The sequence below is a fragment of the Amblyraja radiata genome, chromosome 7, assembly GCF_010909765.2.
Source record: "Amblyraja radiata isolate CabotCenter1 chromosome 7, sAmbRad1.1.pri, whole genome shotgun sequence".
Classification (NCBI taxonomy): domain Eukaryota; kingdom Metazoa; phylum Chordata; class Chondrichthyes; order Rajiformes; family Rajidae; genus Amblyraja; species Amblyraja radiata.
The window spans coordinates 25501563-25513991 of NC_045962.1; the positions used below are offsets into that span (position 1 = coordinate 25501563).

The 12429-nt window shown below is 40.3% G+C and overlaps 1 protein-coding gene across 4 annotated transcripts in view; it reads left to right on the plus strand.

Annotated features, from left to right (window-relative positions):
- The window catches only part of lnpk (lunapark, ER junction formation factor), a 107250-nt gene that overhangs the window by 77275 nt on the left and 17546 nt on the right, over window positions 1-12429 (plus strand). For all 4 annotated transcript variants that reach the window (XM_033023900.1, XM_033023902.1, XM_033023901.1 and 1 more), the window contains one exon: window positions 3884-3935. In XM_033023900.1, coding sequence (XP_032879791.1) covers window positions 3884-3935 — 52 coding nt within the window. The remainder of the gene's footprint in view (window positions 1-3883; window positions 3936-12429) is intronic.

The following is a 12429-nucleotide window of genomic DNA, read 5'->3' on the forward strand; positions in this document are numbered from 1 at the left end:
GAAGGTGGAGGCAGCTGGCACCAGCGCCACCGGAAGTACAATATCTTGTAGGCTAATCCAGAAGATTAAGATGCATATGATTCATGGTGACTTGGTAGTTTGTGTTCTATGGGTAAGGCAGTTCAGAATCCAGAGGTTAACGGTGGGAATGTGTTATTCCAGCTGGAGGCCTGTGATCAGTGGTATTTCGTAGGAAGTTTGCAAACGACTAAAAAAATGAATGGAGTTGTAGACAGTGAAGAAGTCTGTTAATGGATACAGCAGGAGACAGATCAGTTACAGAAATGCATGGAGAAATGGCAGATGGAATTTAATCCAAGCAAGTGTGAGCAAACTAACTTGAACTTGAACTTGAACTTGCATTTTGGGAGATTCAATGGAAAGAGAAAATATACAGTTAATGACAAGACTCTTATGAACAGAGGCACCATGGGGCTCAAGTCCATAGCTCCTTGAAAGTGGCAACACAAACATATAGTGATAATAAAGGAATATGATATGCTTGCTTTCATTTTAGAAGATTTGGGAAATCATGTGGCAGCTTTATAAAACATTGGTTTGGCCACTATGGAATGTTCTGTGCTGTTCTGGTCGCCCCATTAGAGGAAAGGTGTGGGGGCTTCGGAGAGGATGCAGCAGAGGTTCACCGGGATGCTGCCTGGATTGGCGACTGAGCTCCAAGGAGAGGTTGGACAAATTTGAATGTTTTCTCTAGAATTTTGGAGGCTGAGGGGAGACTTGATAGAAACATAATATTATGAGAGTCATAGATGGCTTAACTGTCAGAAACTTTTTTTCCCTGGGTTGAAATTTCAAAGACTAGATGGCATAGCTTTAAGATGAGAGGGGAAAACTTTAAAGGAGATGTACATGGTAAGTTTATTTACATTGAGTGGTAGGTGACTGGCACACGTTGCCAGAGATGATGGTGGAAGCAGATACTATTGCAGTATTTCCTTTATGTAGATTAATGAAAACATCTCAAATACTGCAAAGGTTGATTGCTTAGCAGTCCAAGAAAACTGTGCATTGAAAGACACAAAATGCTGGAGTAACTCAGCGGATCAGGCAGCATCCCTGCCAAACATGGATAAGTGATGTTTTGGGTTGAAACGCTTCTTCAAACAGTCCTTCTGTCTTTTGACACCTAGAAATATAAAAGTTTCCTTATGGCTTTGATATTGATGTATGTAAACATTTCGAGAGTTGGCCATCAGAAAGAAAGCTATTTTCAAACCTTAAGAGACTTTGTCTTTTTGTAAACCACCATCTGTAGTTCCTTGTTTCTACATTCTCGGTAATGCCTTGGGTTGGTGTGATCTTCTACTTGTTTAAAAATCCCGTTGGAACACAACATAGGCTAAGTACATTAGAGGCAAGAGGTTAATTTGGGACCAAGGCCAAAGAAGTGAACTTTGTGTCAATCCAGATGATGCGGGTGAAGTCTTAAATAAATACTTCTTGATTGGATTTCCAAGGAGAAGGATGTGGAAGATAAAAGGTCAAAAGAGGAGTACAAGGATAATCTGGAGCTCATCACTATTAAGGAGGAGGTGTTACATGTCATGGTTGTATAAAGGTTGATTAATCCCCAGGGCTAGATCTATGCCAGGATGCTATGGGCAGCACATAAGGGAGGGAGGCAGTTATGCTCCTGTTAGAGGTCTTTGCATCTTTGTCAGCCACACGTGAAGTGCCAGAAGACTGGGGCATAGCGAATGTCGTTGATATATTTGAGGAGAGTAGCAGAGATAAGCCAGGTAACTGCAGGCTGGTGCATTTTATGTCTGGTAGGATAATTATTTGGAGAAAATCCTAAAAGATGGGATTTCTTTACTCTTGGCAAAGGGAGGGACTGATCATGATAGAAGGGGTTTGTGCAGGGAAATCCTGCCATGCTAATATGTTTTTTGGGAGGATAGCTAGGAAGACTGATGAAGACAAATGATACACAACAAGCAACTCAGTGGGTTAGGCAGCATCGCTGGAAAAAAGGATGGGTGACGTTTTGGTTCGGGACCCTTTTTCAGACTGAAAGTAGAGTATAGGGAGTGGGATGAAGAACTGGAGGTTAGAAAAGACCTGGACCATCAGGGCCAGCCACAAATGACCTTGGGCAGAGTGGTGCCCTGGTGGGCCCACCCCATGTCTTCAATCTGAAGAAACGTCACCTATCCTTTTCCTCCAAAGATGCTGCCTGGCCCATTGAGTTGCTCCAGCACTTTGTGTGTATCTTTGGTACAAGCCAGCATCTGTAGTTCTTTGCTTCCATAGATTGATAAAGGCAGTTGTCTGTGTGGACATTCATATAGCATTTCACAAAGTCCCACAGATCATATTGGTCCAGAAGGTATAAGCACATGGCATCCAAGGATAGCTGGTAATGGATCCAAAATTGGCTTGGTGATGGGGGGAGGCTGTATTAGGTAAGGCAGCAGGATGGCTGGTTGGAATCATGTCAAACTGACTCTTACCACATTTTGTGGCCAATTTTGAGCGATAGTAAACCCCTGCTTAATTGCTGCATAACAGTCATCCCATAAACTACAGGGCGGGAGTTTACCATTGTACATATAAGGCAAAAGCCGACCTGCACACTGCTCATGTAGCACAGTGGGTGCTGAGGCTTGCCACTACAAAATGATGACCTCGCTCTCCTTATCCACAGAGCATTGTAGGTAGAGATAAAAGGGGGGAGAGAGTAGCTAAGAAATAATATAACAATAATAGAAACCTTGGATCATTCCAGGATGAGCGATTCCCTTTTTGGTGTCAGCTTTGAATAAAGAATGTTTGTTTTGAAGGCAAAGCTGGAGTCGGAATTCTTTCTGTTTACAAAGGCAAAAGATTGTGATGGAAGGATGCTATTTTGATGATAGATGCAAAATGTAAGAGTACCTCAGCAGGACAGGCAGCATCTCTGGAGAGATGGATGATGTTTTGGGTCAAGACCCTTATTCAGAATATTTTATTCTGATGGTAGCCTTGACTAGTGATATAGGAGATATGAATGTAGGATTTATAATTGGTAAATTTGTGGATGGCATGAAAGTTGGTGGTATTGTAGATAGCAGGGAAGTTTGTCTAAATCTACAATACGGTATAGATCAGATGGAAACTTGAGTGGAGTGTTGACCGATGAAATTTAACCCCAACAGGTTAACAGTGAGGCATTTCAGTAAATCAAATAGAAATGGGGCATATACAAATATACAGCAAATGATATACAGCAAATGATAGGGCACTAAGGATTATTGATGAACGGACCTTTTGGGTTCAAAGTGGCAACGCTGGCTGACAGGGTGGTGGAAAAGCCACATGGCAAGCTTGCTTTCACAGGTTGGAACATTTGGTGTATGTGTGCAATTCACCTCACTATTGGGTGGATATGGTTGTGCAGAGGAGACTTGTCAAGATATTGTTTGGATGGAGGACTATCGTTATGGACAGTGTTTGTCGAGGCTGGGTATGGTTTCCATCCATTGAAGAGGTATGAGGGGTGACCTGCCAGATACCTTTTTTCCCCCATTGAGTTGAAAAGAAGATTTAAAGGGGACTTGAATGCTATGATTTTTTTTAATGTGATGTGGTTAATATCTGGAATGTGCTGACAGAAGAGGTGGTGGAGTTAGATACAATTGCTATGGGAAGGGACAGAGGGATCAGATGTTGTGTGAACAAATTGGCTTACAGCTGATGAGCCAAAAGGTCAGCATGGATGGAAGGACATGCTTCTGTGCCATATGGCTGTGATTAAATATAATTTCTTCTTTGGATGCATCAACTAAATTCGGCAATTTTAATCTCTGTACTCGGGTATTGGAAGTAATATTATAGGGTGCCTAATTTTGTAAACAATAATAATTTGGAATTATTATTATAGGAACTTGATCAGATGACACCTGGAATGCCAGTATCTCCAAGGCCAGGCCAAGGTAAGCTTTAATATTTAAGAATATGCAGTATGATTTTTTTCAGTGAAGCAGAGAGCATCATTCACCTTGTAATAACGAAGTGTGAAAAGTATATTATTGATTTATGAATCATAAAGTTGGGAAAGAAAATGTCCTTGACAATTGCTAGTCGCAATGCTTTTATGTGAAAGGGTGTTAATTTCTTCCCTTCCCCCGCCCTACCAACGTAACAAAGAATCTGGTGTTCATCTCGATCATAAATACCAATTTTGTCAAATGAATATAAAAGCTTAGCTTAATTCCTGCCTCATTTATTGCATTGCTAAAACCCTCATCGACATGACTTGTCTCCCAAGATTGACTGTGGAAGTTCACCTACTTGATTTTCTGGCATCCTTGAATCCAGAGCCTTTCTGAATTATCAGAAGATCACAGTCTCTGAGAGGAGTCCAACCGTCCCAGAACTGAGGAGCCGATATACTGGCCCGCAAAGTCGGCCCCTGAGGTTGGCTATGGGAACGGATTTTCCAGCTCCAACCGGGCCGGAGTTCCAGACCCCCAGCCGCGTGTGGCAAAGTCGACCCGCCGATCGGCTGCGGAAGTCTCAGTGAGGTTGAGACTGGCCGCCTCACACAGCCTAGGTGCCACATTTTTGGAGGGACTTTCAGGGGGGGGATTTCAAGTGCGCTCTCAATTTTGTCTGAATTAAAGGAGATGTTGGACCACCAGTTGCCGGGAAATCAGTAGTTGACCTCCACCAACGTGACTTTGTGCTAACTCTTAAGTTCTAACTGTGCCTGTTAGTTGTCACTTTTAAAATTCGAATCCCTGTTTCAAAACCCTTTGGTTTGTCCTTTCCTCAAGTTTCAAAAGTCCTCGGTATCAAAATATTGTGTTCTTCCAATTTTGCTGTCTCACATCCACAATTTTATTTGTCCTTCCATTGTCTGTTTTGCCTTCTTTGTAGGCCCAAAACTCTAGATTTCCCTATCTAAACTACTCTTCCTTTCTACCTCTCCTTTATGAACCTTTTTAAATTATAACCCTTACCAAATGTTTTGAATATTGTTTCAATGTTTTATTGAGCAGTCAGGTGCCAATTATGGTATCTCAACACTCCTAGGAACACTTGTGGATTTTTGTGTTAATATACTTTAAGTAGAATTAATTATTGTTACGAGAGTGCCATTTGCCACAGCAGTATTGCTGACTCGTTTAAACACGTTCCCAAAAGCAGTAAAATATTAAATTATTTTTAGTGAGTGCTGATAAGGTTTCTCCAAATGGTTATTCACCTTGTAGCAATTCTGGCCAATATTTTATGATTGGTGCAAATGGTTGGATATGGCAAATTTGAATTTCTTGTATGCTACTCTGCGTGGGTGCTTTGCTTACTAGAAGTCGTTATCTCTTTGTTTATGGATTATGAATATTTGGCACAACGTAGTATCAAGGAACTTCAGATGCTGGCTTATACCAACGAGACATAAAATGCTGGTATAACTTAGCCGGTCAGGCATCATCTATGGAGGATATGAATAGGTGACGTTTTATGGTGGGAGCCTTCTTATTAGAAGGATTATTTACATTATTTAATTTATTCAAAATAATTTTAGCTAAAAGAAATAAAATACACAAAATTGGAGTAAAATAAAGAAATTATTTGCCTGTCCTTTTTCAGTCGGCTACCTCCATCAAATGAATCATGTTGTGCTCCTTCTGCCAGCCAGTATGGTGTTGATGGGCCAGATGTGAAGTGCATCTAGCATTTGCACACAGTAGTTTAACTTCTGCCATTGGCTTTTGAAAGTAGCATTTTGAACAGGAGGTCAAATGAGACTGTCTAATATCCCTTGTGGTGCTCTTTGTTATTGCCAGCCAGAGGGTGTGAGTGTTTCATCGTTCTATTTTTCAGTCCTAGTCAGGTTTTGTTTCAGTGAAATATATAATTAAATACAATTTGGATGCTTTTTCATTTTGTCATTAACAGAAATTATTATTTAACAGTTAACATTTAAAAAACAAATCTAATCAAGACTTTAAGACTGAATTATCATATCTACCTTTAATTTTGGTTTTTATTTTACTTTCTGCTCTCCCTAACATCATGCACAATAGGTTGTTATCCTCTTTCAGGCTTTCTTATAATGTCGCATTGCTGAACTCGGAGTCCCGCCGATAGATTCCTCCGGTCCCTCCGTCCCCATTGTTTAACTATTCTGTATTTTTGATTATTCTGTATCCTCTTTTTTTTTTAAATTTCTATATTGCACTACTACTACGGACTGACGCAAAACTGCATTTCGTTGTACCAATACTCAGTATTTGTGCAATGACATTAAAGTTGAATTGAATTGAATTGAATTGAATTGAATGTTGGTAGGATGGTGGAAAATTGTATAAAGACATCTTTTAAAATATTAATTTTTCACTGCTTTCTGAATAGCATAGAAATAACTGCTCTGCCCAGCCTCTGCTAAAAATTATCAAGTTGTTACTGAAAATTCATAGAAGAAAGATTGAATCCAAGACCTTAATTCTTTGGATGTTCATTTGACATCTCTATATCAACCACTGAAGTAGAGATGGGTTTTGCAAAAGAACTGTAATTTACTCGGCCAACAGTAATGCAACCTAAATTTAAAGGTTCATTTATTAAACTCACTTAAAATGCAGCATCTCTCAATGAAAAGTGGAATGCTTTGAGTGGATGCTAGCTGTACAATTCAAGATATGTAGGGGGGGAAAAAACAATCCCAGTCACTGACAACAATGTGTGGTTCCTTGGATTGATTGGAGATATTGCCGAATCATTGTTTGAACAGGGATGGTGAAGTTACAGTATTTCAGCAGTAACCTTTTGTGGTCTATTGGCACTTCAATATATTTGTTCACTCAGAGATAATTCAATTCTACTGTTGTTTCCTTCTGACTTGTACAATTGGTTGCACATTTATTGTCACAGGTTTCTTTCAAGTTTGGCTCCTGACGTTACCCCAAAGTGGCATGCCTGAGGAGCACACATTTATTTCACTTCAACAGTACATTGAGATGCTCATCTTGATTTATAATTTTAATTGTTTTCACACAGAGAAAATAATCTTTCAAATGAACTATATGAATATTTAGTTGGGTTTTTTTTAATTGCATAAAAATGTATTATAGGATTTGATGTTATTTTTTCAAGCAGCATTATTTTTTTTCATATTCCACAATCCTCTGGGTTTGTTTGTTTAGTAAGAAAAATCATTTTTCATTACTGCTACATTACTTCAAGTGATCACCATATCTCAGAATATCGTGGAATGCCAGGATTTATTGTGAGATGCAGCACTAAAAAGGATCTGATTTTAAAATTCTGCGTCTTATTTTCTAATCTCTTAAAAGCCTCCTCTCAAATTTCCTTCAGCACTACAATTTTGTGGGAATTTATATTTTTAGTCTCCTCCCGCCTCTCCACTCCAATATCTTGCCATTTGTACAATGCACATCTTTGCCCCATTATTGGCACATATGACTCTCTAGATTGTACATTTTAACTTTCCCATACCTTGTTAAAACTTGCATCATTTAGCATAATTTGTAAATTTAAATCTTAATCTGGGATTTTGAGAAAATATATTTTGAATATATCAGGAATATTAAAAGGCAGTTAAACACTCATAATGTAAAACAAATTAACTGATTAGAACTGTCCAAGAATTCTGAATTTTATTTAATGCAAAATGCATTTAAAAATTGTATTTTTAGAGTTTAATATTAATATGGTGGAATACCCTAAAATATTTCACACAAGCATTATGTTTTCATCATATTTGAATGTAGCTCTCAGGTTTTGATAAGACCATTTCTACTGCGTATCCATTGACTTAATAAAGCAATTCTCGTTTGCTACTGAAAGTATCATTGGCTAATGATGCAGGGTGATCTATAGTTTTGTGACCCTGCTTACCATGCCTTCTATGTAGTTGCGAACATTGTCATGTTGCCATGTCCCCATCATTACCATTGGCAATGGTCTTACCAAAGCGACATTTAAACATCATTTGCTTCTGTCATCAGCTGTAGTTTCCCACTTGATGTTAAAGGTTTTCATTTTCCCTCTACTAATATCTGGAAAATGTACCAATGAGTCTCCTTGACTTTTGGATCATGTCATCTCCCTGCACAGTATATCCTTGGGGGAAGCAGTGGTCTGTGATCTTGAGCTAGTGAAATAGTCTTTGCTTAATGAAAACAGAAGTTTGGCAACTTGGCTTCCATGAGAGCCCAAGAATCTGCCAAGTATGTCAAAAGTGGAAGGCACTGAGCTGCTTTTTCTGGCAGCTGTATGCAATTTGTGCTTTATTAGTATTCATTTTTGGGGGGGGATCTGCTTATTGCTGGCAAGGCCAAAATTTATGGCCTTTGGTGAGCTCCCGCCTTGAACCAGTGTTAATTTTTCACCTGAACTAATTCCTATTGCGCTGTTGGATAGGGAGTTCCAAAATTTAGAACATACAGTACCCTCCATAATGTTTGGGACAAAGACCCATCATTTATTTATTTGTCTCTGTACTCCACAATTTGAGATTTGTAATAGAAAAAAATCACGTGGTCAAAGTGCACATTGTCAGATTTTAATAGAGGCCATTTTTATACATTTTGGTTTCACCATGTAGAAATTACAGCAGTGTTTATACATAGCCCCCCCCCCCATTTCAGGGCATCATAATGTAGGTATGTTACAAAACTTACCTTCAGCGGCGCTGCAATTCTGCCACTGGCCGTGTGAATGTTATTTGGACACTTAGGCTATTTAAAAATGTTAATCTATTCTTAAGAAATGGATAGATGTTTAGATCTAGTAATTGAATTTTGCAATTAGCTAACTAACTAATTATATGCTTTAATTTCAAGTCATCTAAGTAAGATTGTTTCATATTTGTTTCAGAATGCTTCAATCTATAATAACTGATACTTTCTTTCAGTTTTCTTAAAGTTATCGGCTTTTAAATGTTCTCGATTACAGCTTTTGTGTTAAGTCAATGAAAAAGCAATAGGGAACAAGATGCCAATTTCCGAGTATGAAAATGGCCATAACTTTTTTAATACTGAAGATATGAAAGCGAATTAGGTGTCAAATTAAACTTATTTTTATGCTTTATCTGATGGGATAAATTAAAGACTTGATTTTTTAAATCTCAAAATTTTGTAACATTGCTTCATAATGTTTGGGACGCATGGCTTCTCAGATTTTTGTAATTGCTCAGGTGCGTAATAATTATCTCCTTAATGCAGGTATAAGAGAGCTCTCAGTACCTAGTCTTTCCTCCAGTCTTTCCATCATCTTTGAAAACTTTTATTTCTGTTTATCAACATGAGCACCAAAGTGACAATGTGCACTTTAACCACATAGTGCAGCATAGGAATAGGTTCTTCAGCCCACAATGTGTCTGCTGAACAGTCATTATGAAATACCAGCAAATTATTTCCAAGTTACAACAACAGTGTGCAGCTTGGAGGAAAATTTGCAGATGCTGGCATTCCGTGTGCCTTTTTGATGGCCTATGTCGTGAGTTAGGGATGTGCTGTTGGAGGAGCCCTTGTAAGTCGCTGTTGAGCATTTTGCCATTGGTGTACACTGCAGCCACCGTGCACATAGGTGAGCGAATAAATGTTTAGTATGGTGAATAGGACAACAAGCAAATGGTTGTCTTGTCCTGGATGATGTTGAATCTCTTGATTTGTTGGAGCATGTACGATCACTGAATTCTCAATGATTTGCCGAGTCCAGTAGTCGCGTTTTAAAACTTTTATTCAAGCACAACGTTATACGGTACCAGAGCAAAGCATTAAAATATCTGCAGTCCTTAACTAAAAATTGAACATATCATAACTAACAAATCAAAGAAACTATGGAACTGTAAAGGATTGAAGACTGAACATGACAAGAATCAAAAGATACTGGACTAACACTTTTACAGAACAGACTATAGAACATTTGTTTAAGAAGGAACTGCAGATGCTGGAAAATCGAAGGTAAAATGCTGGAGAAACTCAGCGGGTGAGGCAGCATCTATGGAGCGAAGGAAATGGGCAACGTTTCGGGTCGAAACCCTTCTTCAGACTGAAGACTATAGAATACACTGCTGAAAACAGGCTTCCTTTTTATATATTTAGGGGTTAAATTGCTGTACAGCCAGCTAACATGTCATTATTCACAGATAATTGTAGAAATGTCTTTGTACTACATTTAACAGAGACGAGGCTTTTGCAGTCCCCTGTCATCAGAAACAACAATTCTGGGAGTCTCACACCTTGTAAAGTGCAGACTCCCACAGAGCAGAAAATATGAGGACTAAAAATTTACAGCACCATTAAAGAACGACTTGATCAAAATGTAATTTGGATAGAAACAGATGACTTGAAATTCAAACCAATTAAATAACCTGGACAAAAATGAAACCACCCCCAGAGATGAGTAAACTCCGCATACACTATCTTTTTGAGGCAAATATTCCTGAACTGTCAAACTGGGAATAATTTACTGAAGCTTCCTAAGTGTGACTGCTCCTTCAACATTTACTCACCTTTTAAGAAACAAAATATTTTTAGCTTGAACCCACTAATAGATCCGAGTTTAATGTGGATAAACACAAGTGGAATTGGACTCAGAAAGTGAAGATGTGGGCCAGACAAATTGGTCATTATCAACAAGGCTAATCATCTCTGGTGATGAGAATAATAAACATGAGGGGCAATTGACCTGCTGTCAGCAAGCTGACACTGTTTGAAATGCTTGTGGTGGTGGTGTTGAGCTGCCACCAGCTCCTACGATGGTGAAGTAAAGGTGATATATTTCCACCACTAGAATCAAGGAACTACAAATGCTGGTTTACAGAAAAAAACACTTTGTTTCTAGATGGTATAGATTACAAATCTGGGTGGAGATTTTGAAGAGGCCTTAACTATTTTGCCACAGTATTATTGGTAAATGAATTGGGTACAATGTATCGACTATGAAGGATGTGCACGCCCATTGTGATGAATTGGATGCAAATCAAGTGGATTATTTTGATTTCTATTGTTATAAGCTGCTTAAATTGTGTTGGAACTGTACTCAAAAAGGGAGTGTGTTCAATCACACTATTGATGTGCCCAGTAGATGCGAGAAAGATCTCGGCAGGAGTCCAGATATTTTCCCCTGAACTGTTCTGGTTGTGACAATATATACAGCTGGTCCAGTTGACTTTCCAGTGCAAGCCCATCCTCAATAATGATAAAGGGGGATTTAAAGTAAAGTATCCTTTATTGTCATTCAGAGAATTCCGTGCCTTGCAGTCATACATATAATAAAAATGACAAAAACACACAATAAACACAAATTTAACATCCACCACAGTGAGTTCACCAGGCACCTCCTCACTGTGATGGAAGGCAAAAGTCTTAAAGTCTTTGTCTCTTCCCTCCTTGTTCTCCCTCTGCGCCGAGGCGATCCAGGCTTCGGATGTTGTGACCCCGCCGGGTGATGGTAAGTAAGTCAGTCCCGCGACTGAATCCAAGCGCCGCGAATGGGCCGGTTCAAACTCCGCGGCCCGGGGTGGTCGAAGCTGCCGCCCTCCAGTCCAGCGGACGAAACTGTTGTTGCGGGAGCTCCGGAAAAACAGGTCACCAACCTGTGACCTGCGAGCTCCCGACGATGTCGTCCACCGGGCCCGCAGCTGAGCCTCTGAAGTCGGGCCGCCGCCGCCGCCGGAACGCCGCCACTGCTCCGAGGTCGGGTCGCCGCCGGAATGCCGCCACTGCTCCGAGGTCGGGTCGTCGCTGCTGCTGCCGGAACGCCGCCACTGCTCCGCGGTCGGGTCGCCGCCGCCGCTGGAATGCCGCCACTGCTCCGAGATCGGGTCGTCGCTGCCGCCACTGGAACGCCGCCACTGCTCCGAGGTCGGGTCGTCGCTGCCGGAACGCTGCCGCTGCTCCGAGGTCAGGTCGCCGCTGCCACAGCCCCGAGGCCACCAGCTCTGCCATTCGGCCTCGGCGGAGACGGGGGATACGACAAGAAAAGTCGCATCCCCCTGAAGGAAGAGACCAAAAACATGTTTCTTTCCCCCCCCCCCCCCCCCACACATACACAACCTAATAAACCAAAATTAACTAAAACAGGGCAAAAGAACAACAAAAAAAAGAAGAAAAACAGACGGTCTGCAGGCGAGCCGCAGCTGCTAAGGCAGCGCCACCACTTAGAAATAGCTGATGGCTTTTGAAGGCTTTGGGAAGATGGTTCAACACTCTTATGAATGTTGGTCACTGCCTTGGACTTGTGCAACAGAAAGATTTCTTGTCACATAGGGGGGCCCCATGCCTGAATGTTATCTCAGTATTGCTGGACAGGAATGGGGACTGCTCAAATATCTGAAAAATATACATACAATTGAACCGTTCAAACTTAAATGAGCATTTCTGGCTAGAACCTAACGATATTCATCCTTCATAAAATAGTAGCTTAGATGTTTGGCCATAGGAATTCTTGAAG